Source organism: Salvelinus sp. IW2-2015, linkage group LG4q.1:29, assembly GCF_002910315.2.
Source record: "Salvelinus sp. IW2-2015 linkage group LG4q.1:29, ASM291031v2, whole genome shotgun sequence".
Lineage (NCBI taxonomy): Eukaryota > Metazoa > Chordata > Actinopteri > Salmoniformes > Salmonidae > Salvelinus > Salvelinus sp. IW2-2015.
The window spans coordinates 45,713,911-45,741,058 of record NC_036842.1 but is presented as its reverse complement, the minus strand read 5'-3'; the positions used below and the strand labels follow the sequence as shown (position 1 = coordinate 45,741,058).

At 45.0% G+C, this 27,148-nt stretch overlaps 1 protein-coding gene across 1 annotated transcript; it reads right to left on the bottom strand.

The window, feature by feature from the left end:
- On the bottom strand, positions 1–27,148 carry LOC111962043 (F-box only protein 40-like). Its single transcript, XM_023984808.2, has 7 exons — positions 26,995–27,148; positions 17,367–17,409; positions 15,886–17,097; positions 7,820–8,106; positions 7,434–7,565; positions 7,004–7,352; positions 1–6,802 (listed from the first exon to the last, which is right to left on the bottom strand). Exons 2-7 carry the CDS (start codon positions 17,367–17,369, stop codon positions 6,587–6,589), a joined length of 2,199 nt encoding a protein of 732 aa, XP_023840576.1. The 5' UTR covers positions 17,370–17,409; positions 26,995–27,148; the 3' UTR covers positions 1–6,586.

Sequence of the window (27,148 nt, the reverse complement as noted above, 5' to 3'; positions counted from 1 at the left end):
TTATGCATTGGTCTGGGAAACTGTGCAGTAATCCCAACATCCCTATAAAGACATATGCCTATACACAAAAGGCACATTAGGATGGCAAAATGTGTTGCATGTGATCGTTTATGGCGGCTGAGGATTTACTGTGAGATGGTGGTGTCACGATCGTCATGTAAATAATTGGACCAAGGCGCAGCGTGAGTAGAGTTCCACATTTGTATAATAGTGAAACTTCTCAAAACAACAAAGATATAACGATGTGAAATACTTAGCGCACATAAGCACACATACAAAACAAAACAATATCCCACATCGCATGTGGGAAAAAGGACACACTAAGTATGATCCCCAATTAGAGGCAGCGATATTCAGCTGCCTCCAATTGGGAACCATACGCATACACCAACATAGAAATAAACTATCTAGAAACCCCCCTAGTCACGCTCTGCCCTATTACAACACAGAGAACCCCGAGGGCGTGACAGGTGGTTTTTTATTTATATTTTAAAAATGACAAATTAGTGGGTAGATCAGCTTTAATATTGCAGATAGATTGTAGCTTCCATCAATGCAGTTGTCTGCATCACTTCCAAATATATATATATATATACACACATACATATACATACATACTTACAGTTGAAGTCAGAAGTTTACATATACCTTAGCCAAATACATTTAAACTCAGTGTTTCACAATTCCTGACATTTAATCCTAGAGACGCGTCCATGATGCTTGTTGATAGTCTAGCGTTTGTTAGCTACATTTTCACATATTACACATTTATGGTTTCATTTCAAGCTAAAGTGTACTGTTAGCTAGCTAGCTCACATTAGCTGGCTGGCTCCCTAGCTGATGTTGTTATTTGTTTCCCAGAGCCGTTTGCTTTTCTAGTTAGAGCCTAATGTTAGCTAGCTGACATTGGACATGGTTGGTTAGCTCCCAGCACTGAGGCATTGCTGGCACTTTGTTCATTGTTGTTAAACTAGCTAACGTTATGTGCTAACGTTATGTGACGTGTGTGGTCTTAAACATTGTTTACCTAGCTAGCTAGCTATATGTCTTAAGCTAAAGTGTACTAGTAGCTAGCTAGCTAACATTAGCTGGCTGGCTCCCTAGCGGACAATATTATTAGTTTCCCAGAGCTGTTTGCTTTTCTAGATAGAGTCCAATGTTAGACAGTGTTGGCACTTTGTTCATTGTTTTTAACTAGCTAACGTTAGCTGGCTGGCTCGTTAGCTAACGTTACGTGACGTGTGTACAACACCCGTTGAATAGGGCCTGTGTCAGTAAACGTCTGCAAAAAAGCGTAATGAAATTGAGACGAGATGGGTGGGGCTAAACTTAAGAGGGTGTGAACAATGCTGAATGGGTGTGGACAAGGAGGGGCTCTTCACCAGATACCAAAACAGTCAAAGGCGATTTTCTCAAAAGTGAGTTTACAAGTTGATCAACTTTCAAAGCAGAATTACTTTCCCATTGTTCCTCAAATGCAGTGTATAATATACCATTTTGTAGCTCTGAGTCTACTTTTATCCAATGTAAAAACATCATTTCACATTTTGTTACATAAGACCGAATCCAGGTGGTGAATCACATTTGTGGTTCTCACCTCTGCCTTTGACTCCAATTTGTTACTGTTTGCATTGTGTGTGTGTGTCAACAGCTCTGCACCCCCCACAGCAACTCACCCAAGCCTCCCCATTTCTCCTTCTCCCAAATCCAGATAGCTGATGTTCTGAAAGAGCTGCAAAATCTGGACCCCTACAAATCAGCCGGGCTAGACAATCTGGACCATTTCTTTCTAAAATTATCTGCCGAAATTGTTGCAACCCCTATTACTAGCCTGTTCAACCTCTCTTTCGTGTCGTCTGAGATTCCCAAAGATTGGAAAGCATTTGCGGTCATCCCCCTCTTCAAAGGGGGAGACACTCTTGACCCAAACTGCTACAGACCTATATCTATCCTACCCTGCCTTTCTAAGGACTTCGAAAGCCAAGTTAACAAACAGATTACCGACCATTTCGAATCCCACCGTACCTTCTCCGCTATGCAATCTGGTTTCAGAGTTGACCACAGGTGCACCTCAGCCACGCTCAAGGTCCTAAACGATATCATAACCGCCATTGATAAAAAAACACAATACTGTGCAGCCGTTTTCATCGACCTGGCCAAGGCTTTCGACTCTGTCAATCACCACATTCTTATCGGCAGACTCAATAGCCTTGCTTTCTCAAATGATTGCCTCGCCTGGTTCACCAACTACTTCTCCGATCGAGTTCAGTGTTTCATATCGGAGGGCCTGTTGTCCGGGCCTCTGGGAGTCTATGGGGGTGCCACAGGGTTCAGTTCTTGGGCCGACTCTCTTCTCTGTATACATCAATGATGTCGCTCTTGCTGCTGGTGAGTCTCTGATCCACCTCTACGCAGACGACACCATTCTGTATACTTCTGGCTCTTCTTTGGACACTGTGTTAACTACCCTCCAGACGAGCTTCAATGCCATACAACTCTCCTTCCGTGGCCTCCAACTGCTCTTAAATACAAGTAAAAGTAAATGCATGCTCTTCAACCGATCGCTGCCCACATCTGCCCGCCCGTCCAGCATCACTACTCTGGACGGTTCTGACTTAGAATATCTGAACAACTGCAAATACCTAGGTGTCTGGTTAGACTGTAAACTCTCCTTCCAGACTCACATCAAACATCTCCAATCCAAAATTAAATCTAGAATTGGCTGCCTATTTTGCAACAAAGCATCCTTCACTCATGCTGCCAAACATACCCTCGTAAAACTCACTATCCTACCAATCCTCGACTTCGGCGATGTYATTTACAAATTAGCCTCCAACACTCTACTCAACAAATTGGATGCAATCTATCACAGTGCCATCCGTTTTGTCACCAAAGCCCCATATACTACCCACCACTGCGACCTGTACGCTCTCGTTGGCTGACCCTCGCTTCATACTCGTCGCCAAACCCACTGGCTTCAGGTCATCTACAAGACACTGCTAGGTAAAGCCCCGCCTTATCTCAGCTCGCTGGTCACCATAGCAGCACCCACCCGTAGCACGCGCTCCAGCAGGTATATCTCACTGGTCACTCCCAAAGCCAATTCCTCCTTTGGCTGCCTTTCCTTCCAGTTCTCTGCTGCCAATGACTGGAACGAACTACAAAAGTCACGGAAACTGGAGACTCTTTTCTCCCTCACTAGCTTTAAGCACAAGCTGTCAGAGCAGCTCACAGATCACTGCACCTGTACATAGCCCATCTGTAAATAGCCCAAACAACTACCTCATCCCCTACTGTATTTATTCACTTATCTTGCTCCTTTGCACCCCAGTATTTCTACTTTTGCACATTCATCTACTGCACATCCTACCATTCCAGTGTTTAATTGCTATATTGTATTTACTTCGCCACCATGGCCTATTTATCGCCTTACCTMCCTTATCTCACCTCATTTGCACACATTGTATATAGACTTGTTTTCCTACTGTATTTTTGACTATGTTTGTTTACTCCATGTGTAACTCTGTGTTGTTGTATGTGTCGAACTGCTTTGCTTTATCTTGGCCAGGTCGCAGTTGTAAATGAGAACTTGTTCTCAACTTGCCTACCTGGTTAAATAAAGTTGAAATAAAATAAAAAATATGACAGTCTGGTATGGTAATCTGAGTGTGAGGAGCAAATGCAAACTAACCAGAATAGTAAACACAGCCAGCAAAGTAATTGGTCGACCACAGGCTCAGTTGAGAGGTCTGTTCAAGAAGGCAACCAAAAAGAAGGCACTGTCTGTCGTTGGCGACCCTTCCCACTCTCTACACCCTCAGTTCGAGAGGCTTTCCTCTGGCTGCACTTCAGAACGCCCATGGTCAAGAAGAATGTGTTCAAACATTAATTCGCTCCTTGTGCTGTTGGACTACTAAATGCAATGTAAATTGTATCGGTATGTGTACTTATCTATCCATTGCAGTTGGGACAGTGGTCAGTTGTGAGTAAATATATGAATGTCTTCTATATCTTTAGTGTATGCAATATGATGGACTGACTGGTTTAAATGTGTATGATGTGAGAACGTATGCGTATGCAATCCTTTGAAAGTAATGTGATGCCAAAGCAAAATGTCCATTTGGATGGACAATAAAGTTTTATTCTATTCTAATTTACAGATGCAGGGAGTGGAGCATCACTTTATCAAATCCTCCTTCAGAGTTACATCCATTTAAAACATTTTGATTTCTATATAGTATTAGAGAGAGCATATTCTGCAGTTTTTATGGATAGATACATACTAACCTTTGTCAAATAACTCAAAATTCAAGAGGTGCAGCTCTATATCTGTGCTGTCCTTGCATAAACGCATGACCACTCACGAGGCTGCATTGCTCTGGCTACTAAGCAAAAACTAGTAACATAATAAACGTACAATTTAAATATGCTATTCCGTCATCAACAGATGAATGGGCGATAGAAACCAGATAGAAACTGATAATGGTGCATGTGACTTCAATGAACTGAATAACGAGGAGGGTGAAGAAGGTGATTGAAGTTGATTTATCTGAATGATGAGGATAAAGAGGATGATTGAATTTAAAACAATAGTGTAATGATGATGAATTGTGGGCAGTCTAATTATTTTATTGTGAAAGGCTGGAAATTGTATATACTGTACGTACATTACATAACCAAAAGTATGTGGACGCCTGCTCGTCAAATATGTCAATCCAAAATCATGGGCATTAATATTGAGTTGGTCCCTCCTTTGCTACTATAACAGCCTCCACTCTTCTTGGAAGGCTTTCCACTAGATGTTGGAACATTGCTGCGGAGATTTGCTTCCGTTCAGCCACAAGAGCATTAGTAAGGTCGGGCACTGATGTTGGGCGATTAGGCCTGGCTCGCAGTTGGCTTTCCTAATCATTCCAACAGTGTTTGATGGGGTTGAGGTTAGGGTTCTGTGCAGGCCAGTCAAGTTCGAAGCACAGAATCATCTAGAATGTCATTGTATACTGTAGCATTAAGATTTCCCTTCACTGGAACTAAGGGGCCTAGCCCGAACCATGAAAAAAAGCCCCAGAGCATTATTACCCCTCCACCAAACTTTACAGTTGGCACTATGCATTCGGGCAGGTAGCATTCTTCTGGCATCCACCAAACCCAGATTTGTCAGTTGGAGATGCTGCCAGATGATTAATTCATCCAGAGAACAGCACTTGGCGGTCCCGTTCTGTAAGCTTGTGTGGTCTACCACTTCGCGGCTAAGCCATTGTTGCTCCTAGACGTTTCCACTTTCCACTTGCCTAGTTAAAAAAAATATTAAATTAAGTAAAATACAATAACAGTAATTACAGTTGACCGGGGCAGCTCTAGTAGGGCAGAAAAGTGTTTTTGTCCGGGGTTACAACAAAATGTGTGCTGTACTCTAAAACGGAGTTTGTGTCATGATCCCCGCCGAAGTCGGCTCCTCTCCTTGTTCGGGCGGCGCTCGGCAGTCGACGTCACCGGTCTTCTAGCCATCGCTGCTCCACCTTTCCTTTTCCATTTGTTTTGTCTTGTTTTCCCGCACACCTGGTTTACATCCCCTCATCACTCTATGTGTATATTATCCTCTGTTCCCCCCATGTCTGTGTGTGTAATTGTTCGTTACCTTTATTGTGTGACGTGGCAGGCTGGGTTTTTCCGGGTATTGTTTTGAACCCGTGGTATTGTATTGTTGTACATTATTTGTGTGACTAGTGCGCTATTCGCTTTTGCCTTTGGCAGGAGTGTTGTGACGCTGTTGCGTCCGACTGATTTGCTTCTGCCAATTAAAGTGTGCCTGTTCACTTATCTCTGCTCTCCTGCACCTGACTCTAGTTGACCAGTTGCACATCCAGTCTGACAGTTTGGAACATCTGTGCTTCACCACGGGTAAATTGATAAAGGTTGGGTTTTGATTTGAAGATGTCAATTTGCCCACTAACATGGGGTGAACAGCTGCGTTGATTGCTCTCTATACAATAGCATAGACTATGAGACAGATCTGCCCAGCTGCTCCGACTTCGACATTAGACAACACGTTGCAATTTTTTTAAACTTGAGAAATACTGCACCAAACATCTTAGTTAGATGTAGAATTGTGCAACTAAATCATCCTTAGCAAAAACGTAAAAATGTATTACAGATTTCTTGCGTTATTTTAGATTTATTCTGGGGATTTTGAGGAAGTGAAATAGGCTTCCGCAGTGTCTCATGGGGGACAAACATCATTAACCAAGCGCAGAATCGGTCAGGAAACGCACTTTAAAGACAGAAATCTCATTTTTCTAATGAGCAACAGAAAAACACACATGCCAATCAGCATGTTCAGTGGCTCTTTCAGTGGATCGCTAACTTGGTCCCAGATATGTTTATGCCCTTGCCAACTCTATTGCTGTTATTGTCAAGCCATACATGTTTGGCATGACAATGAGTGACAAGGAGTTGGCATGATGGCACAAACAGACAGGCACTCAGGGTAGAGGATTGTAGGTGCAGCACAAATGAACCACTATTCAAACCTTATGAACTACTATTGAAAGCTAATGAACCACTATTAAATCTTATGAAACACTATTCAAGTCTTCTTCTGGAACAGGGTGACCAGACTATTACTGTTGCTTTGTGTGTCTGTGTTCAATTTGTTGTTGACAATGTGAGGCAGGAGCACACGCTCGGTCCTGGGCTCCATCTCGTAGTAAGGGCACACCTTCAGGTGGTCTGACATGGAGGGTACATTGTTGTCAAAACACCATGCTTCTACTGGAGAGAACAGAGTACTGAACTGCCACACCTGGGCAGAGGGAGGGGAGGAGTGGAGGGAGAGTACAGTGGAGGGGAGGAGAAGATGAGAGGAGGAAGGAATAGAGAGAAGAGGAGAAAGCAAAAAAGAGGAGAGCAGAGAGGAGGAAGGAGAAGAGAGGAGAGGAAATCAACAAAGGAAAAGCACCGTAAAAAACTAATTTAGAAACTTCTCCTATCTCGGCTAACTCACCACCTTCTTGGCCTTCCACTTGGCCATGCCAGTCTTATAGGTCTTCTTCTCCCAGAGGAGGGAGACCATCCCCCTGTCATGCAGCAGAGAGGAACACACCTCCCTCATGAGGTGGGACACCAGGGCCAGTTGGAACAGGGACAAGCTGTCCAGGAAGCTGGCCATGTGGTGCAGCACCTCGTAGGGCAGAGTGCTCAGAGAGTCCTGGTCCCGTCCTCCTCCACCCCTCGACCTTCGCCTCCTGAGGTTTGAGACTGGTTCTGGAGCAGGCTGGGATTTGGAGTATTGGGGCTCCTCATTTAGAGAGGCAGGGACAGTGGGCCTCAGGCTGAAGCTACTAAGCTCTTTGCTGGAGGTACAGGTTAGATAAAGTTATTGTCAGGGTAATGGTAAGGGCTGTCTGTATGTTTCTATGAGGGAGCTTTCTTACTTGTAGGTGACAGTGGCAGTGTGTGTGGAGGGCTGGAACCTCCTCTGGCTGTAAGTGCAGCCCAGGTAGGCTAGGGGACACCTCTGCTCAAACCAGCCACTAGCACACATCTGTATGTCGGTGTGCACGTTCCTGAATAATAATGATGAGGAACATTCATTTTATTTGTCTAGAAAACATACTAAAGTATATCAAGCCATATCAAGGCTACTACACGACAGAGGGTCAGGTACCTGAAATGTTTGGGCTACCTGAAGTGTTTGGGGTACCTGAAGTGTTTTGAGCACATTAAGTTTTTGCGGCACTCTCTCTGTTGGAAGTGTTTGAGATATCTGAAGTGTTTGAGGTACCTGAAGTGTTTGGGCTACCTGAAGTGTTTGGAGTACCTGAAGTGTTTGGGGAACTCTCTGCGTTGGAAGGTGTGTCCACAGAGAAAGGTGAAGGCGGAGCTAGACTTGTTGTGTCGGGCCGTCACACCCTTCGCCTGCAGCTGGAGGTGGAGCTGGAGGGGGCGGTCCTCCGTCAGACTGGCCAATGAAGTGTCGCGACTGAACGGAGCTGACAGGAAGGCGTAGGTCTGCGTCCCCGTGTCGCTCAGGAGGGCGTCGCTGGACTGTGACTCAGCGATCAGGTGACCCCTCTGCTCCTTCTCCAGAGAACACAGCAGGCTGGCCTGGTGGATACATGCAGGAAGAGTTTGGGAGTGATATGCACAACTTTTTACACTGTTGCCGGACAAGATTAAACGCCCACACCATTAGAAATCCACCTTTTTCGAGCTGAAAGACAATGGCCAGAGTTTACCCGTGATGTAAGTCAATAAATCATTGTTTTAGTCCAAGTATGATACATTTGTGCTTGAAGTGACAGAACCAAACTGCCTGCTTCGTGCATATTTGTGCCAATGACGTGTCTTTTCCTATGAAATGACGTGTACATTTTTTTGTTGCCTACGTTTAGTTTCAATGCTTGTTTTAATTTGAATGGTTCTACCCACTAGCATTGAATTGTTTATTAATCAGAAACACCTGCAAAGTTTGTGAGTCACATCTGAGCTGAGCAATATAATAGATCATCTTTGGCTACTGCAAAGATGGGGGATAAAGATAGTTTACCATTTTGGAGAAATTGTCAGTTACGTAATTTTGACTGCTCATTATTTTTTTTWAAATTTTATTACTATGCTATTTTTTAAGTCATTCCCTCCTCCGTCCTTGACTTTTCATACATAAGTACGTATATTGAATGCTGTTGATATGATCTTAATATCACAAACAGAACTGGAGTTATAACCAGCTTTAGTAGGGAATATTGTATTTGAATGGTTTTCCCCGTTGCCCCTCTTCCCGACAGTAGGGAATGCTGCACTCATTCTCCCGACATTGGAATGTTCAGTGCCCAGTTGATAATCACCCCGATAATTGCCTCAAAACTTAACCTAAACTTTACCGAAACTAATTTCACACGTATAACAACAGATTTGATACTTTACTTAATGTATGATGGGGAGAAAGGGGGCAAATGTCTGAGGTGATGAGCAAGGGGAAGCGAATGATGGATATTTATGTCATCACTAAAACGTGAATGTACCCTATATCAGTCCACCAAACCCAAGCAGTTTTATCAGTGTACTCTGGCCTACTTGGAGTACACAGTGAGAGATTTAATTCATTTACAATGGCAAGAAGACCAAGACGAATGGATGCACGTGCTGCGTCATCGCTGCTACAATCAAAGGTAAGTCAATATTGCATAATACCTATTGCCATACATATAGATAAACGTATACAATGCTTGAAGTGACAGAACACATGATGTTTTTCCTATGGGAAAATAATCCTAATGTTTTCTACTCTATTGTGTTCCATAGGTTGGCGTGGATGTTTTGGAGAGACTTCATCATGAGTCTGGCATAAGGGCTACGTTTGAGACCTAATGAGGGCCAAGGCAGCAGCACAGATTCCATGGGAGCCTTTGCGTGAGATAGAATTGCTCACAGCTCCCGGGGAGGAGACAGTGCCAGGTGGCCAGATGCACAAAGACAGAACCCAAGACACTTGTGTCACCTGCAAGTGACGTGTTTGTGGGAAGTGTGTCAAGCTAGGGAAAGTGGAAGATTTGTGTCGACTGTTAGGACAAGGAATAAGCGCTAAATGAAATCCAACTGATGTCATTGCGTAAAAATGCACGCCATGTAAGCATGAGCTGACAATAATTGACTATTTATGACTGCTGTCATAGCGACACTTATATTAATTGTAATGCCGTTATTGCTTTTGTGCTGATTTTCACTATTTATCGAGCACACTTTGCGCTTATAATGATGTTTAAGCTGTTTTCATTATTTGATGGTGCATTTTGCTGACAGTGTGTCTTTGTGTTTAGGGTAAAAAAGGTATCTTTATAAAAAGGAGCTCCAGCACTTATGTTTTCTGTTTAATAGCTGATACAAAAACACTCAAATAAAATTGATTGAACAATTGAATTTTGGTGGGTTTTGTGGTATTTTGTTTTTACATAAAGTACCAGTCAAAAGTTTGGACACACCTACTCATTCAAGGGTTTTTCTTTATTTTAATATTTTCTAAATTGTTGAATAATAGTGAAGACATCAAAACTATGAAATAACACATGTGGAATCTAGCAGTAACCCAATGTTTTTTTTAACAATTCTAAATAGATTTTAGATTCTTCAAAGTAGCCACCCTTTGCCTTGATGACAGCTTTGCACACTCTTGGCATTCTCTCAACCAGCTTCACCTGGAAGGAGTTCCAACATATGCTGAGCACTTGTTGGCTGCTTTTCCTTCCCTCTGCGGTCCAACTCATCCCAACCATCTCAATTGGGTTGAGGTTGGGTGATTATGGAAGCCAGGTCATCTGATGCAGCACTCCATCACTCTCCTTCTTGGTCAAATAGCCCTTACACAGCCTGGAGGTGTGTTGGGTCATTGTCCCGTTGAAAAACAAATGATAGTCCCACAAGGCCCTCCCATGCCCTCCCTTCTGACCRCGACTGACCACGAATCCATCTGACCACGACTCCATTTTGCTCCTCCCGCCCTGTAGGCAGAAACTCAAACAGGATGTACCAGTGATGAGAACTATTCAACACTGGTCTGACCAATCGGAATCCACTCTTCAAGATTGTTTTGATCACGTGGACTGGGAAATGTTCCGGGCAGCCTCAGAGAATAATATCGTTTTATACGCTGATTCTGTGAGTGAGTTTATAAGGAAGTGCATTGGAGAAGTTGTACCCACTGTGACTATTAAAACCTACCCTAACCAGAAACCGTGGATAGACGGCGGCATTCGCTCAAAACTGAAAGCGCGAACAACCGCAATTAACCACGGAAATATGACTGGGAATGTGGCCGAATACAAACAGTGTAGTTATTCCCTCCGCCAGGCAATCAAACAAGTGAAATGTCGGTATAGGGACAAAGTGTAGTCGCGATTCAACGGCTCAGACACGAGATGTATGTGGCAGGGTCTACAGGCAATCACGGACTACAAAAAGAAAACCAGCCACGTCACTGACACCGACGTCTTTCTTCCAGACAAACTAAGAACCTTCTTTGCCCGCTTTGAGGATAATATAGTGCCACCGATGTGGCCCGCTACCTAGGACTGCAGGCCCTCCTTCTCCGTGGCCGACTTGAGTAAGACATTTAAACGTGTTAACCCTCGCAAGGCTGCCGGCCCAGACGGCATCCCTAGCCTCGTCCTCCGAGCATGCACAGACCAGCTGGCTGGTGTGTTTATGGACATATTCAACCTCTCCCTATCCCCGTCTGCTGTCCCCACATGCTTCAAGATGGCCACCATTGTTCCTGTACCCAAGAAGGCAAAGGTAACTGAACTAAATGACTATCGCCCCATAGCACTCACTTCTGTCATCATGAAGTGCTTTGAGAGACTAGACAAGGATCATATAACCTCCACCTTACCTGCCACCCTAGACCCACTTCAATTTGCATACCTCCCCAATAAGTCCACAGACGGCGCAATCACCATCACACTGCACACTGCCCTATCCCTTCTGGACAAGAGGAACACCTATGTAAGAATGCTGTTCATTGACTACAGCTCAGCATTTAACACCATAGTACCCTCCAAACTCGTCATTAATCTCGAGACCCTGGGTCTCAACCCCACCCTGTGCAACTGGGTCCTGGACTTCCTGACGGGCCGCCCCCAGGTGGTGAGGGTAGGTAACAACATCTCCACCCCGCTGATCCTCAACACTGGGGCCCCACAAGGGTGCGTTCTCAGCCCTCTCCAGTACTMCCTGTTCACCCACGACTGCGTGGCCATGCACGCCTCCAACTCAATCATGAAGTTTGCAGACGACACTACAGTGGTAGGCTTGATTACCAACAATGACGAGATGGCCTACAGGGAGGAGGTGAGGGCCCTCGGAGTGTGGTGTCAGGAAAAGAACCTCACACTCAATGTCAACAAAACAAAGGAGATGATCGTGGACTTCAGGAAACAGGAGAGGGAGCAGCCCCCTATCCATATCAACGGGACAGTAGTGGAGAGGGTGGAAAGTTTTACGTTCCTCGGCGTACACATCACGGACAAACTGAAATGGTCCACCCACACAGACAGCGTGGTGAAGAAGGCGCAGCAGCGCAGTAGGCTGAARAAATTCGGCTTGTCACCAAAAACACTCACAAACTTTTACAGATGCGCTCCAGCAGGACTATCTCACTGATCATCCCAAAAGCCAACACCTCATTTGACCGCCTGTCCTTCCAGTTCTCTGCTGCCTGTGACTGGAACGAATTGCAAAAATCGCTGAAGTTGGAGACTTTTATTTCCCTCACCAACTTTAAACATCTGCTATCTGAGCAGCTAACCGATCGCTGCAGCTGTACATAGTCCATCTGTAAACAACCCACCCAATTTACCTACCTCATTTTCTTACTGTTTTTATTTATTTATTTTTCTGCTCTTTTGCACACCAGTATCTCTACTTGCTCATGATCATCTGATGATTTATCACTCCAGTGTTAATCTGCTAAATTGTAATTATTCGCTCCTATGGCCTATTTATTGCCTACCTCATGCCTTTTGCACACAATGTATATAGACTCATTTTTTTTTTTTTCCTACTGTGTTATTGACTTGTTTATTGTTTACTCCATGTGTAACTCTGTGTTGTTGTCTGTTCACACTGCTATGCTTTATCTTGGCCAGGTCGCAGTTGTAAATGAGAACTTGTTCTCAACTAGCCTACCTGGTTAAATAAATAAAAATAACGATGCACAATTGAGAGCATCCTGTCGGGCTGTATCACCGCCTGGTACGGCAACTGCTCCACCCATAACCGTAAGGCTCTCCAGAGGGTAGTGAGGTCTGCACAACGCATCACCGGGGGCAAACTACCTGCCCTCCTTGACACGTACACCAGCCGATGTCACAGGAATGCCAAAAAGATCATCAAGGACAACAACCACCCGAGCCACTGCATGTTCACCCCGCTATCATCCAGAAGTCAAGGTCAGTACAGGTGCATCAAAGCAGGGACCGAAAGACTGAAAAACAGCTTCTATCTCAAGGCCATCAGACTGTTAAACAGCCATCACTAACATTGAGTGGCTGCTGCCAACATACTGACTCAACTCTAGCCACTTTAATAATGGAAAAATTGATGTAATAAATGTATCACTATCCACTTTAAACAATGCCACTTTATATATTGTTTACATACCCTACATTACCCATCTCATATGTATGTACTGTACTCTATACCATCTACTGCATCTTGCCATCTTGATGTAATAAATGTATCACTAGCCACTTTAACAAACCTCCAAACGAGCTTCAATGCCATACAACACTTCTTCCGTGGCCTCCAACTGCTCTTAAACGCTAGTAAAACTAAATGCTTGCTCTTCAACCGATCGCTACCCGCACCTGCCCGCCCGCCTAGCATCACTACTCTGGACGGTTCTGACTTAGAATATGTGGACAACTATAAATACCTAGGTGTCTGGTTAGACTGTAAACTCTCCTTCCAGACTCACATTAAGCATCTCCAATCCAAAGTTAAATCTCGAATTGGCTTCCTATTTCACAACAAAGCCTCCTTCACTCATGCTGCCAAACATACCCTAGTAAAACTGACTATCCTGCTGATCCTTGACTTTGGCGATGTCATTTACAAAATAGCCTCCAACACTCTACTCAACAAATTGGATGCAATCTATCACAGTGCCATCCGTTTTGTCACCAAAGCCCCATATACTACCCACCATTGCGACCTGTATGCTCTCGTTGGCTGGTCCTCGCTACATATTCGTCGCCAAACCCACTGGCTCCAGGTCATCTATAGGTCTTTGCTAGTTAAAGCTCCGCCTTATCTCAGCTCACTGGTCACCATAGCAACACCCACCCGTAGCACGCGCTCCAGCAGGTATATTTCACTTGTCATCCCCAAAGCCAACACCTGCTTTGGCCGCCTTTCCTTCCAGTTCTCTGCTGCCAATGACTGGAACGAACTACAAAAGTCACGGAAACTGGAGACTCTTTTCTCCCTCACTAACTTCAAGCATCGTCTGTCAGAGCAGCTTTCCGATTGCTGCAGCTGTACACAGCCCATCTATAAATAGCCCATCCAACCAACTACCTACCTCATCCCTATATAATTTTTCCCCTGCTCTTTTGCACACCAGTATTTCTACTTGCACATCCTCATCTGCACATCTATCGCTCCAGTGTTAATTGCTAAATTGTAATTACTTCTCCACTATAGCCTATTTATTGCCATACCTCCTTACTTCATTTGCACACACTGTATACAAGCCAGGTTCATCGTAGCGCTTGATGGTTTTTGCGACTGCACTTGAAGAAACTTTCAAAGTTCTTGAAATGTTCCGTATTGACTTAACGTAATGATGGACTGTTGTTTCTCTTTGCTTCTTTGAGCTGTTCTTGTCATAATATGGACTTGGTCTTTTACCAAATAAGGTTATCTTCTATACACCACCACTACCTTGTCACAACACAACTGATTGGCTCAAACGCATTAAGAAGGAAAGAAATTCCGCAAATGAACTTTTAAGAAGGCACACCTGTTCATTTAAACRCATTCCAGGTGACGACCTCATGAAGCTGGTTGAAAGAATGCCAAGACTGTGCAAAGCTGTCATCAAGGCAAAGGAATGGTTCTTTGAAGAATCACAAATATAAAATATGAWTTTTTTTTTGGGTTACTACATGATTCCATATGTGTTATTTCAAAGTTTTGATGTCTTCACTATTATTCTACAATGTAGAAACTAATAAAAATAAAGAAAAACCCTTGAATGAGTTAAGTGTGTCCAAACTTTTGATTGACTGATACTGTATACTCTACAGTGACATAACTAATGAAAATGCTAGTTTGTTATTTGAAATGAGAAAATAAATCTTATATTTAATGCTACCTAATACCTTCATGAAAACAACCAAATTATTATTTTAGCAATAGCATATATGAAATATATGAATTACACTGTTAGAATTTCTCCAGTCCCTCAAGGCCCAGTGGTTCTAGTGTTAATGGGGTGGGTCTCCCATAGACACAAATGCAATAGCAGATGGGTCTGGTCTACTTAGTTCATTGACTTGAATTGATCCAGAGAAAAACAGCAAGTGGGGTCTCGCTTCCTCTTCCTTCATTTTGCTGTAGCCTGCACCTGGCTGCCTGAGCCATGGAGCAAATTAAAATAAGGGGTGCAAACTAATGTTTTTGCACCTCCCTTTTTTCAACCATTCCATTGATCCTAAAGAGAAATCTCCACCCACCCGGGGCACCGGTACATGCGAAACGAACTCGCCCATTGTCTCAATAGTTAGACTATCCGTATTACCAGAGCTTATATTCTTTCTATTTCTATGGCGGAATCGCAGCCCAGATAATGCATTGATATATAGCTAGCTTAATGAGATCTGGAATATGACACAGTTTTGCTGGAATTAGCAAACGGGAAGAGTCAGACAAACGTCAACATGTCAACAGCTTGTGTAGGCACGGTGTAGCTGAGACTAATTTCTTGACAGGTAGGCTGGTAGTCTTTTTAAGAAATAATCATTTTCAACCGTCTTAACTGAAATAGCGCTCACATAACTTTCATTAGCCAGCTACGGTTAGCATACTAGCTAGTTACTCTGACAGCTGTCGGTCAGTATCTTATTTGTCATTATTTCTCTGCTACACATGGAAATCACCACGACGTTCACACCCCCAATTCCTGAATATGTGCTAGCTTAAATGAGAATTTCCGCTCTGGGAAAGGAATTACTCAAAATAGGTGCGGCAACTTCCTCCGAGGTGGGTCCAAATGTTCAGTTAGGCATGAATTGATGCTAATAGGAGACTAATGAACTATAACGGGAGACTATAGGTCCGCAACTACTTTGACTGGAGATATCCAAAGGGTTCACCTTGAACTCTCACCTGCACCTCCTCCCAGATAGGCATGTCCTGTGGCTCCACCCCCAGGTCGCTGGTGTCCACGGCCGCGTCCACCCTCTTCCGGTGTCCGGGGTTCCTGATGCGTGTGTGTTTGGCCGTGAAGCTGGTGGGAATCTTAAAGGTCCTCACTGTGTTGATTTTCATGGGCTCCAGCTGGCTGCAGTAATACATCTGCTTCTTCTTAGTGCCGGCCAGACAGGCCACGCACTGGGGGTTGGGGCGTGTGTCTGTGTGTGTGTGTGTGTCATTAAGTGCCTGTGTCCCTGTGGTGGTCAGGGTCTGTGATTGATGTGACTCCATCTCTTGACCTCTAACTCCTGATGCTTGACCCTGACCTCTGCCCCTTGCCACTGCCTCTTGGTTAGCCTCAGCTATCATGCAGCCTCCCCTCTCCATGTTAAACATGCGCTCCCAGACGTAGGCCACCGGGCCCTCTGATCCTACCACCCTTCCCCTGGCCAGCTCCTCCCTCTCCTCCTGGGTCAGCTCTCTCTCCTCCTCCCTCTCTCTGTCCCTCTCCCTAACCGCCTCCTGAATATTCTCAGGGAGGGGTCCATACCATCCTCGATTAGCAGGAGACACACAGCCAACCCTGTTAGGGAAAGACACTCCTCCATCCACCCCCTGTGCCTCCATGGCCTCCCTCTCCCTCTTCTTCTCTTCCTTCTCCCTCCTCCTCCCCTCCCTTCTCCTCTGCTCCTCCCTCTCCTCCTCTTCCACCCTCTCAATCAGCTCAGGGAAGAGATTCTTCATCTTCAGGGAGTGGAACAAATGGTGCTGATCTCTCAGAGCCATGGCCAGGTCCAGCGCCTCGCCGTGTCCTCCTCCCTCCTCCTCTTCCTTCACTAGGTTATGCTGCAGGGCCGAATGTGTGTGTGACTGGGCGTCCTCGGCTGGCCAGCGGTTCCACTCCATGGAGCAGCACACCACGCTGGCTGGACAGACCTGCAGGTGGGCCGCCAGCCAGGAACGGGGCATGCTGATTGGACAGCCGAAGCCCGCATTTAGGCATGGCACCCTCTCATTGGGGCAGAGTAGCACATGCTCCTCCTCTTTGCACAGGTGAAAGATGGCGCCACACAGCAGGCGGCAGGGGATGAGCACACATGACACAGAGATCTCCACAGGGGCCTTGCAGTACTGGCTGAAACAGCTGTCACAGTGGCGGTGACCTCTGGGGCGGGAAGGACGAACCTTAGGGGAGGGCAAGACACAGGGAGAGAGGGAGGTAGAGGGAATGAGAGTGAGGGAGAGAGCGAGAAAAACAGAGAGAGGGAAAGAGGGAGGGACAAAGCAAGAGAGAGATAGTCATAGGCAAAGAACATAGGCAAACAGTCAAAACTACTCTCAATCAAAAACATAAACTCTGTTTTAATAATTTCCCATTTTATGATTGTCGTTATTTGGTTTCAATAGCTATTGAAATTTGATTCATTTTGAGTTCAAATTAATTCTGAACTTACCATATTCACAGAACTTCAGTGTGTCAAATAATTGGTGAATATCCTGAAAAACAAATAATTGATATGATTAGTCAATAAAGTTGTTTTGTGTCAAACCTCCCTAAAGCTAGAGGTAATAACAACAAACAATAACAGTACAGATTCAACACAGACAATCATCTGATCGGACTATCATGGGAATCACATTAACGTTGTTTGCATGTAAACTGTCATTAATCTGCCATAAAGACATGTAATCATACTGTCCTAATATAGTCAATGTTGTGCCCTCCTCCCTTTATGTACACAACCATAAAACAAGAATAGACATTGTCAGCTAGAGGCCTGGGGGGTGGTCTAGCGGTTAGTCCCACCACCCCCACAGGTGGTGGTGTATGGTGTTGGCATGGGTACGAATCCGTCCCACTACCTATTTGACACAACGTCTGTGTTCTTATGATCTACCCCTTGTCCAGAAGTGTGCACTCGTTCACTCCCCCTTATGTATTTAAAAGCATTGGATTGGTGCAAGCATACCTGGTGGGAGTTTCCACCATATTCCTCATACAAGTGCGCAATTCTGGGTAAGGTAGAGAATCGGAATGTAGTCCATGTTTTCTCCTGTCTTTCCTGTCCCCTCTAGTCACTTTCTATCAACGTAACAAGTAAAAACATGTTTAAAATACATCGAACAAAAATATAAAYGCAACATGTAACAATTTCAAAGATTTTACTGATTTATAGTTGAGGAAATCATTCAAATGAAATAAATTCATTAGGCCCTAATCTATGGATTTGTTGGTCACAGATACCTTAAAAGATTTGGCCTCACAATGGGCTTCAGGATCTCGTCAAGGTATTTCTTGGTAAACAAATTTACATCGATGAAATGCAATTGTCTGCGGTTGTGAGACATTCCTGCAGTCAGCACGCCAATTGCACACTCCCTCAAAATTTGAGACATCTGTGGCATTATCATTGTGTTGTGTGATAAAACTGCACATTTTARTGGCCTTTGATTGTGTCACGTTCTGACCATAGGTCTTTTGTATTTTCTTTGTTTTAGTATGGTCAGGGCGTGAGTTGGGGTGGGCAGTCTATGTGTGGTTTTCTATGTTGGGGTTTTGTGTTCGGCCTGGTATGATTCTCAATCAGAGGCAGCTGTCAATCGTTGTCCCTGATTGAGAATCATACTTAGGTAGCCTGGGTTTCACTTTTGGTTTGTGGGTGTTTGTTTCCGTGTCAGTGTTAGTCGCCACACGGTACTGTTTCGTTTTGATTCATCGTTTATTGTTTTTGTTCCTGTGTTCAGTTTTTGGATTTCATTAAAGACAGGAACACTTACCACGCTGCGCTTTGGTCCGATCCTTCTACCACCACAGACGATCGTTACAGATTGTCTCCAGAACAAGGGGCACCGGTGTAATGATCATGCTGTTTAATCAGCTTCTTGATATGCCACACCTGTCAGGTGGATGGATTAACGCTCACTAATAAGAATGTAAACAAATTTGTGGACAGCATTTTGGAGAAATAAGCTTTTTGTGTGAATGGAACATTTCCGGGATCTGTTATTTCAACTCATGAAACATGGGACCAACACTTTACATGTTGCATTTCTAATTCTGTTCAGTGTAGTTTACGAACAATATAATGATTTTCCTACATTTGCATAAATGAATACATTTACAACATGACCTAACTTCCCCCATGATGTATTTTCTGAATACAGTCACGGATAAACGGCGTTGTCGTTCCAGTCAACCCATTTACCTGTTTATTTACTTGGATCCCCATTAGCTTTTACAGCTACTCTTCCTGGGATCCAAATAAAACACTAAGAAAGTAACGAAACACTGATACAGTGATAGACAAGGACAGTCACGCAAACCCCAAAATAATACGAACAATACAACTAAAAAACAGATGTGTGTTAGAGTATGTCTGTGTGTGCGTCACCTCGCAGTCCCCGCCGTTCCTTTAGATGCTGTTTAATCCATTTTTTAAAGTTCGTTTTGTTGTTGTTTGGATCCTGACTGGACGAGCAGTGTTCCAAGCCCTGCTGTATTGGTCATCACAGGCACACTATGCATCACTATGCCAACCAACAGTTGCATCATCACTGTACATTCATAAGAATATCATCATGTTTATGTCGCTGTCCAAATCATCTCTTGTATTTATCTCAACTTGCACATTATTTCCCTTTGCTTCTATCCTAACATTGTGTTTGGTACCAGTTGATTGATTTGAAATAATGTTGCACTTCCCTAGTGATAGCGCAAGTCAAGACAGATAGAAAGGAAGGCAGACTGGCGGAGTAGAGAGATGAATGAAATTGAAATAGCATGAATTTTTATCAGGATATTTTCTCCTGTTTTAATTTGCCGGCTTTAGGCCTACCGGCATTCAAAAAGTATTCAGACCACTTGACTTTTTCCACATTTTGTTACGTTACAGCCTTATTCTAAAATTGATTCAAAAATATATTTTTTGCAAATGTATTAAAAATTAAAATCTGAAATATTTTATTTACATAAGTATTTAGACCCTTTATTCAGTACTTTGTTGAAGCACCTTTGGCAGCGATTACAGCATCGAGTCTTCTTGGGTATGACACTACAAGTTTGGCACACCTGTATTTTGGGAGTTTCTCCCATTCTTCTCTGCAGATCCTGTCAAGCTCTGTCAGTTTGGATGAGGAGCGTTGCTGCACAGATATTTTTAGGTCTCTCCAGAGATTTTTGATCGGGTTCAAGTCCGGGCTCTGGCTGGGCCACTCAAGGACATTCAGAGACTTGTCCCGAAGCTGTGTGCTTAGGGTCATTGTCCTTTGGAAGGTGAACCTTCGCCCCCAGTCTGAGGTTCTGAGGGTTCTGGAGCAGGTTTTCATTAAGGGTCTCTCATTACTTTGCTCCGTTAATCTTTTCCTCACACCTGACTAGTATCCCAGTCCCTGCCGCTGAAAAACATGCCCACAGCATGATGCTACCACCATCATTCTTTTCCGTACGGATGGTGGCAGGTTTCCTCCAGACGTGGCACTTGGCATTCATGCCAAAGTGTTCAATCTTGGTTTCATCAGACCAGAAAATCTTGTTTCTCATGGTGTGAGAGTCTTTAGGTGCCTTTTGGCAAACTCCATGTGGGCTGTCATGTGCCTTTTACTTAGGAGTGGCTTCTGTCTGGCCATAAAGGCCTGATTGGTGGAGTGCTGCAGAGATGGTTGTCCTTYTGGAAGGTTCTCCCATCTCCACAGAGGGGCTCTGGAGCTCTATCTGAGTGACCATCGTGTTCTTGATCAGCTCCCTGACCAGGCCCTTCTCCCCCGATTGCTCAGTTTGGCTGGAYGGCCAGCTCAAGGAAGAGTCTTGGTAGTTCCGATGTGTTGTTGGGGACCATCAATGCTGCCAAAATGTTTTGGTACACTTCCCTAGATCTGTGCCTCCACACAATCCTGTCTTGGAGCTCAACGGACAATTCCTTTGACCTCATGGCTTGGTTTTTGCTCTGACATGCATTGTCAACTGTGGGACCTTATATAGACAGGTGTGTGCCTTTCCAAATCCTGTCCAATCAATTGAATTTACCACAGGTGGACTCCAATCAAGTTGTAGAATATTTTTTATTCTTCTCCCTTTTCTCTCCAATTTCGATCTTGTCTCATCGCTGCAACTCCCCAACGGGCAGGGGAGAGGCAAAGGTTGAGTCATGCATCCTCCGAAACATGACCCGCCAAACTGCGYTTCTGATCACCCGCCCAGCTGCACCAATGTGTCAGAGGAAACACCATTCAAATGATAGACACAATGTAAGTAACCTAATTTATGTCCCTCTTACTGCCCTGAATGCCTCTGTTGAACCTACAGCTATTGTATGCAGTAATATATGCCTATGAACCAGAATTATACTGTTAAAACTGAGGTGGTCTGCCCTAGCAGGAAGTCCACTGTGTGCAGCTTACCCTGCACAAATAAAAATAACCCGAGCATGTTTACCTCTGACAATCTTCCCAGTAATGCAAGAAAAACAATCAAGCATCCCAGAAAAGTGTTAGAAATAGCCCACATTAACATATGTAGCTTAAGAAACAAGGTTCATGAAATCAATCATTTGCTAGTAACAGATGACATTCATGTTCTGACAATCTCTGAAACTCACTTAGATAATACATTTCATGGTACAGTGGTAGCAATACATGGTTATAAGATCTTCAGAAAAGATAGAAATGCCATACGGGGGCGGTGCTGTGGTCTATATTCAGAGCCACATTCCTGTAAAGCTTAGCGAGGATCTCATGTTAAATACTGTTGAAGTAATATGGCTATAGGTTCATCTGCCTCACCTAAAGCCCATTCTGGTGGGAAGCTGCTATAGATCACCAGGTGCTAACAGTCAGTATCTGGATAACATGTGTGAAATGCCTGATAATCTATGTGATATCAATAGAGACGTATAATTTCTGGGTGATTTAAATATTGACTGGCTTTCATCAGGCTGCCCACTCAAAAAAGAAAAAGCTTCAAACTGTAATTAGTGCCTCCAACCTGGTTCAGGTTATCAATCAAATTACCTTGGTATTTACAAACAGCACATAAATGAAATCAACATGTATTGATCATATCTTTACTAATACTGCAGAAATTAGTTTGAAAGCAGTATCCAAATCCATTGGATGTAGTGATCACAATATAGTAGCCATATCTAGGAAAGCCAGTATAGTACGTAATTTTGTAGTGATTCCTATGTTTTTGGTCCGTGGTGTGTAATGACGAGCAACCAGATGCTGCACTTGACACATTTATGAAATTGCCTATCCCAGTTACTACTTTGCATTCACCCATTAAGAAAATGACGGAAAAACTGTTAAATCCCCGTGGATTGATGAGGAATTGAAACATTGTATGGTTGAGAGGGATGAGGCAAAAGAGATGGCAAATAGGTCTGGCTGTACAACCGATTGGAAAATGTACTACAAATTGAGAAATCGTGACAAAACTGAATAAAAAGAAGAAACTACACTTTGAAACAAAGATAAATGACATAGAGGATGATAGTAAAAATCTTTGGAGCACCTTAAATGAAAAAGGCAAACTCAGCTCCATCATAAATCAGCTGGCTCATTCATCACAAAACCCACTGATATTGCCAACTATTTTAATGATTTTTTAATTAGCCAGATTAGCAAACTTAGGCATGACATGCCAGAAACAAACGCTGACACTACCCATCCAAGTATATCGGACCAAATTATGAAAGACAAGCATTGTAATTTTGAATTCCGTAAAGTAAGTGTGGAAGAGGAAAAAATGTATTGTTGTCTATCAACAATGACAAGCCACCAGGGTCTAACAACTTGGATGGAAAATTACTGAGGATAATAGCAGACGATATTGCCACTGCTATTTGCCATATCTTAAATTTAAGGCTACTTTCTAGTGTGCCCTCAGGCCTGGATGGAAGCAAAAGTTATTCCCCTACCTGTAACGGCTGTCGTAGTCGTTTTCCTCCTCAGACGAGGAGGAGCATGTATTGGACCAAGATGCGGATTGGTAAGTATTCATATTTTAATGGGAAAACAACAAACACTACAAAATACAACAACCAACAAACGTGACTAACCTGAAACAGTCCTGTGTGGCCCAAACACTGACACAGGAACAAACACCCACAAAACACAAGTGAAACCCTGGCTGCCTTAGTATGATTCTCAATCAGGGACAACGATTCACAGCTGTCTCTGATTGAGAATCATACCAGGCCGAACACAAAATCCCAACATAGAAAATCAAACCTAGACCAACCCACCCAACTCACGCCCTGACCAACTAAAACAAATACATGACAAAGGAAAACAGGTCAGTAACGTACAGACCCCCCTAGTGCAAAACTCGGGCGCACCGCACATGAAGCTAGGGAGTCCTGGTCTGTGTGCGTCTGTCCACAGTGGCCGCTCTGGCGCGTCGCAGTCCCACCTCTCACATAGTCCAACCTCCCCTTCCGTGGCCTATACCCCATATCACCCTCATGTCAATCCCACTATGCAAGGTAGCACAGACTAGGAGTTAGCACCTGACCGGGGTAGCACCGAACCAGGGCAGCACCGACCAAGGTGGCAGCACCGACCATGCGGCTGCACCGATAAGGGGCCAGCACTAAGGATAAGGAGCACAACCAGGTAAAGGGCACTCCGCTGAGGATCGTCCGGCTGAGATGGCGGATCCGATGGTGCTCTCGGAATCCTGTTGTGCTGGCGATCCTTGTGTCTGGCTTCTGGCCGATCCTTTTTCTGAACGTTGCGCGATCCCTGGGTCATGATGAGGCTCTGGCGGATCTCGGCTGTACGGCTCTGCGATCTAGGCCTGGTACATCTGCTAGGCTGCGGACGGCTCATGTGCGTGCTACGGATCTGCGCTGCATGGCATGGCTGCTCTTGGCTTGGCTGCTGACGGATTGGCCTGCTCATGCTGGCTGCGGACCTGGCCGCTCATGGCTGGCTGACGATCTCGGTGCTTGTGGCACGGATCTGCTGTCATGGCTGGCTGACGGATCTGGCTGCCTCATGCTGGCTGACGGATCTGGGCTCTGCTCATGCACTGGCTGCACGATCTGGCTCATCCTAGTTCTGGCGAAGGCTCTGGCTGATCCTGTCTGCGGAAGGCTCTGCTGATCCTGTCTGCGGGAGCCTCTGGCTGACCTCTCGCGAAGGTTCGACTATGCACGCGCTCTGGCGGAAGGCTCTAGCGTGCTCCTGTTGGCGGAGGCTCTAGCTCGTCTTTGCGGAAGGCTCTTAGCGGCTCCTGTCTGGCGACGGCTTTATAGGCTGCAACGGCGTTGAGCGCTCATGCAGATCTCCGGGCCGGGCTTGAAGGCTCTAATTACACGCGGCATTCATGCGAGCGCTTGGCGACGCGAACAGTTTCTTAATATTCAGTTTTTTTTCCTTACGCTTTTCCTTATTTTTCTTCTTCTTTACTTGTGCAGCACGTCACATGGTGTAAGTTCGTGTGGCAGGCACACGGCAGTTCAGTTCGCCGTTCGTGGCAGTACGGGCAGTTTCAGGCGCCGTTGGCAGTAACGGCCGACTCTGACCTGCTGAGTCGCACAGTAGGCCTGGGGATGCGCTTGCGGTACCGGGACTGAGAAGACCTCAAGGCAGTGCAGACAGCAAACAGGCACACTGATCTCGAATGCGCTACTATAGCCTGGTTGGACTGTTTTTGGATCCGGCAACTGGATTCGTACCGGGCTGAGGGCAGCACCTCAGCGAGTGCGGGCGAGAAGGAACAGTGCGTACAGGCTCTGCAGACGCAACGGCTTGTGCGTTATGCCGGAATGTGTTACTAGTCTGAACACCCACAGGGAGAGTGCGTGGAGGAGGAACAGGGCTCTGGAGACGCACTGGAAGCCTGGTGCGTGGTGTAGGCACTGGTGGTACTGGGCTGGGGCCACGCACCATAAGGCGAGTGCGGGGTGCTGGAACTGGAGGTACTGGGCTGGGGCGGGAAGGTGGCGCCGGATATACCGGACCGTGAAGGAGGACACGCGCTCTTGAGCACCGAGCCTCCCCAACCCTACCAGGTTGAATGGTCCCCGTAGCCCTGCCAGTGCGGCGAGGTGGAATAGCCCGCACTGGGCTATGCAGGCGAACCGGGGACACCACCTGTAAGGCTGGTGCCATGTACGCCGGCCCGAGGAGACGTACTGGAGGCCAGATATGTTGGGCCGGCTTCATGGCACCCGGCTCGATGCCCAACCTAGCCCTCCCAGTGCGGCAAGGTGGAATAGCCCGCACTGGGCTAAGCACACGTACTGGGGACACCGTGCGCTCCACCGCATAACACGGTGTCTGACCAGTACGACGCCCTCTCACTCCACGGTAAGCCCGGGGAGTTGGCTCGGGTATCCAACCCGGCTTCGCCACACTCCCCTTTAGCCTCCCCCCAATAMATTTTTGGGTGAGCCTCTCGGGCTTCCAGCCGCTCTGCCTTGCTTTCGCCTCATAAAACCTCCTCTCCGCTTTCGCTGCCTCCAGCTCCGCTTTGGGGCGGCGACACTCCACTGGCTCTGCCCAGGGTCCTTTACCGTCTAGGATTTCCTCCCAAGTCCATTCCTCATTTCCCCATTGCTGTTGTTCTTGCCTTCCTTCTCCAATCCGCTTGGTCCTGTTATGGTGGGTGTTTCTGTAACGGCTGTCGTAGTCGTTTTCCTCCTCAGACGAGGAGGAGCATGTATCGGACCAAGATGCGGATTGGTGAGTATTCATATTTTGATGGGAAAACAACAAACACTACAAAATACAACAACCAACAAACGTGACTAACCTGAAACAGTCCTGTGTGGCCCAAACACTGACACAGGAACAAACACCCACAAAACACAAGTGAAACCCTGGCTGCCTTAGTATGATTCTCAATCAGGGACAACGAATTCACAGCTGTCTCGTGATTGAGGAATCATTACCAGGCCGAACACAAAAATCCCAACATAGAAAATCAAACCTTGACCAACCCACCCAAGCTCACGCCCTGACCAACTAAAACAATACATGACAAAGGAAAACAGGTCAGGAACGCTGGACACTACCTAAGAGTAAAGCCCCCTTTACTGGCTCAAATAGCCGACCAATCAGCCTGTTACCAACCCTTAGTAACTTCTGCTAACTTCACCTAGACTATAACTTCAACTAGAATACGACTTCAACTAGACTATAACTTCTCAAACTAGGACTAAACTTCAACTAGATACACTTCAACTAGACTATAACTTCAACTAGGGACTACTAACTTCAAACTAGACTAAATCAACTAGACTACGACTTCACTAGACTATAACTTCAACTAGACTATAACTTCAACTAGACTATGAACTTCTAGCTTAGACGATAACTTCAACTAGACGATAACTTCAACTAGTCTATACTTTCAACTAGACTATAACTTCAACAGACGATAACTTCAACTAGACGACAACGTTTCAACTAGTCTATAAACTTCAACTAGACTATAACTTCAACTAGACGATAACTTCAACTAGACTACAACTTCAACTCAATCAAATAGGTTTTTTGACTGTTGTAGCTTCTCTATGACCAGAAATGTCCAATAAAAGTGTGAATTTGGCACACAATTGTCTATCTAGTCTGTCTGTGTGGCTTGGAGTCAATCCAGAATTGACCTCTAATCCAGAATTTACAGTATATCACTTGTGGTCCAAGAGAGCTGCGGCGTGTGGAGGTATTTGTCCCAACCCAACACTAATACACCTGATTTAAATGATCAACTAATTCATCAAGACCTTGATTAGCTGAATATCATGTGTTAGTGCTGGGCTAGGGCAGAACCCGGTTCATACTGCAACCAGGGTTAGGGCATTGTCTTAAATCAGTGTGGCGAACTGAGCGACGAGTGTTGCTTAGTAGTGTCACCACCTCAATTCCATTTAATTCAGTCAATTCAAGAAATAAACAAAAATTACAACTCCAATTTTTAAAAAACTCAGTGCTTGTATATGAGAAAAACATTTTAATTTCAGTTTACTTCCTGAATTGTCTGAATAGAAATGCAATTGATCTCAACCTTGACTGCAACCCTCCAGAACCAGGAGTTCAGAACAGTGTACTTACTAATCTGACACAGTGTTGTCTTACCAGGGTATCAACGCTGAAGAGTCTTTCTTCTTGTCTCTCTCTCCTCTGAGGCTGAGGTCCAGCTTTTAGCTTTTATAATAACTATTCCAGTCAGTCACCTCATCAGTCAGACAGTCAGTCATACAGACAGTCGGTTAGTCAGTCAGTCATCCCT

Excerpts from the sequence above, each read along its gene's own strand:
- LOC111962043 (XM_023984808.2), bottom strand. Across the intron at positions 8,107-15,885 it reads CTATCTGGGAGGAGGTGCAG|GCCAGCCTGCTGTGTTCTCT; the intron begins GTGAGAGTTCAA and ends TGTATCCACCAG. Across the intron at positions 7,353-7,433 it reads ACTGCCACTGTCACCTACAA|CAAAGAGCTTAGTAGCTTCA; the intron begins GTAAGAAAGCTC and ends CTGTACCTCCAG.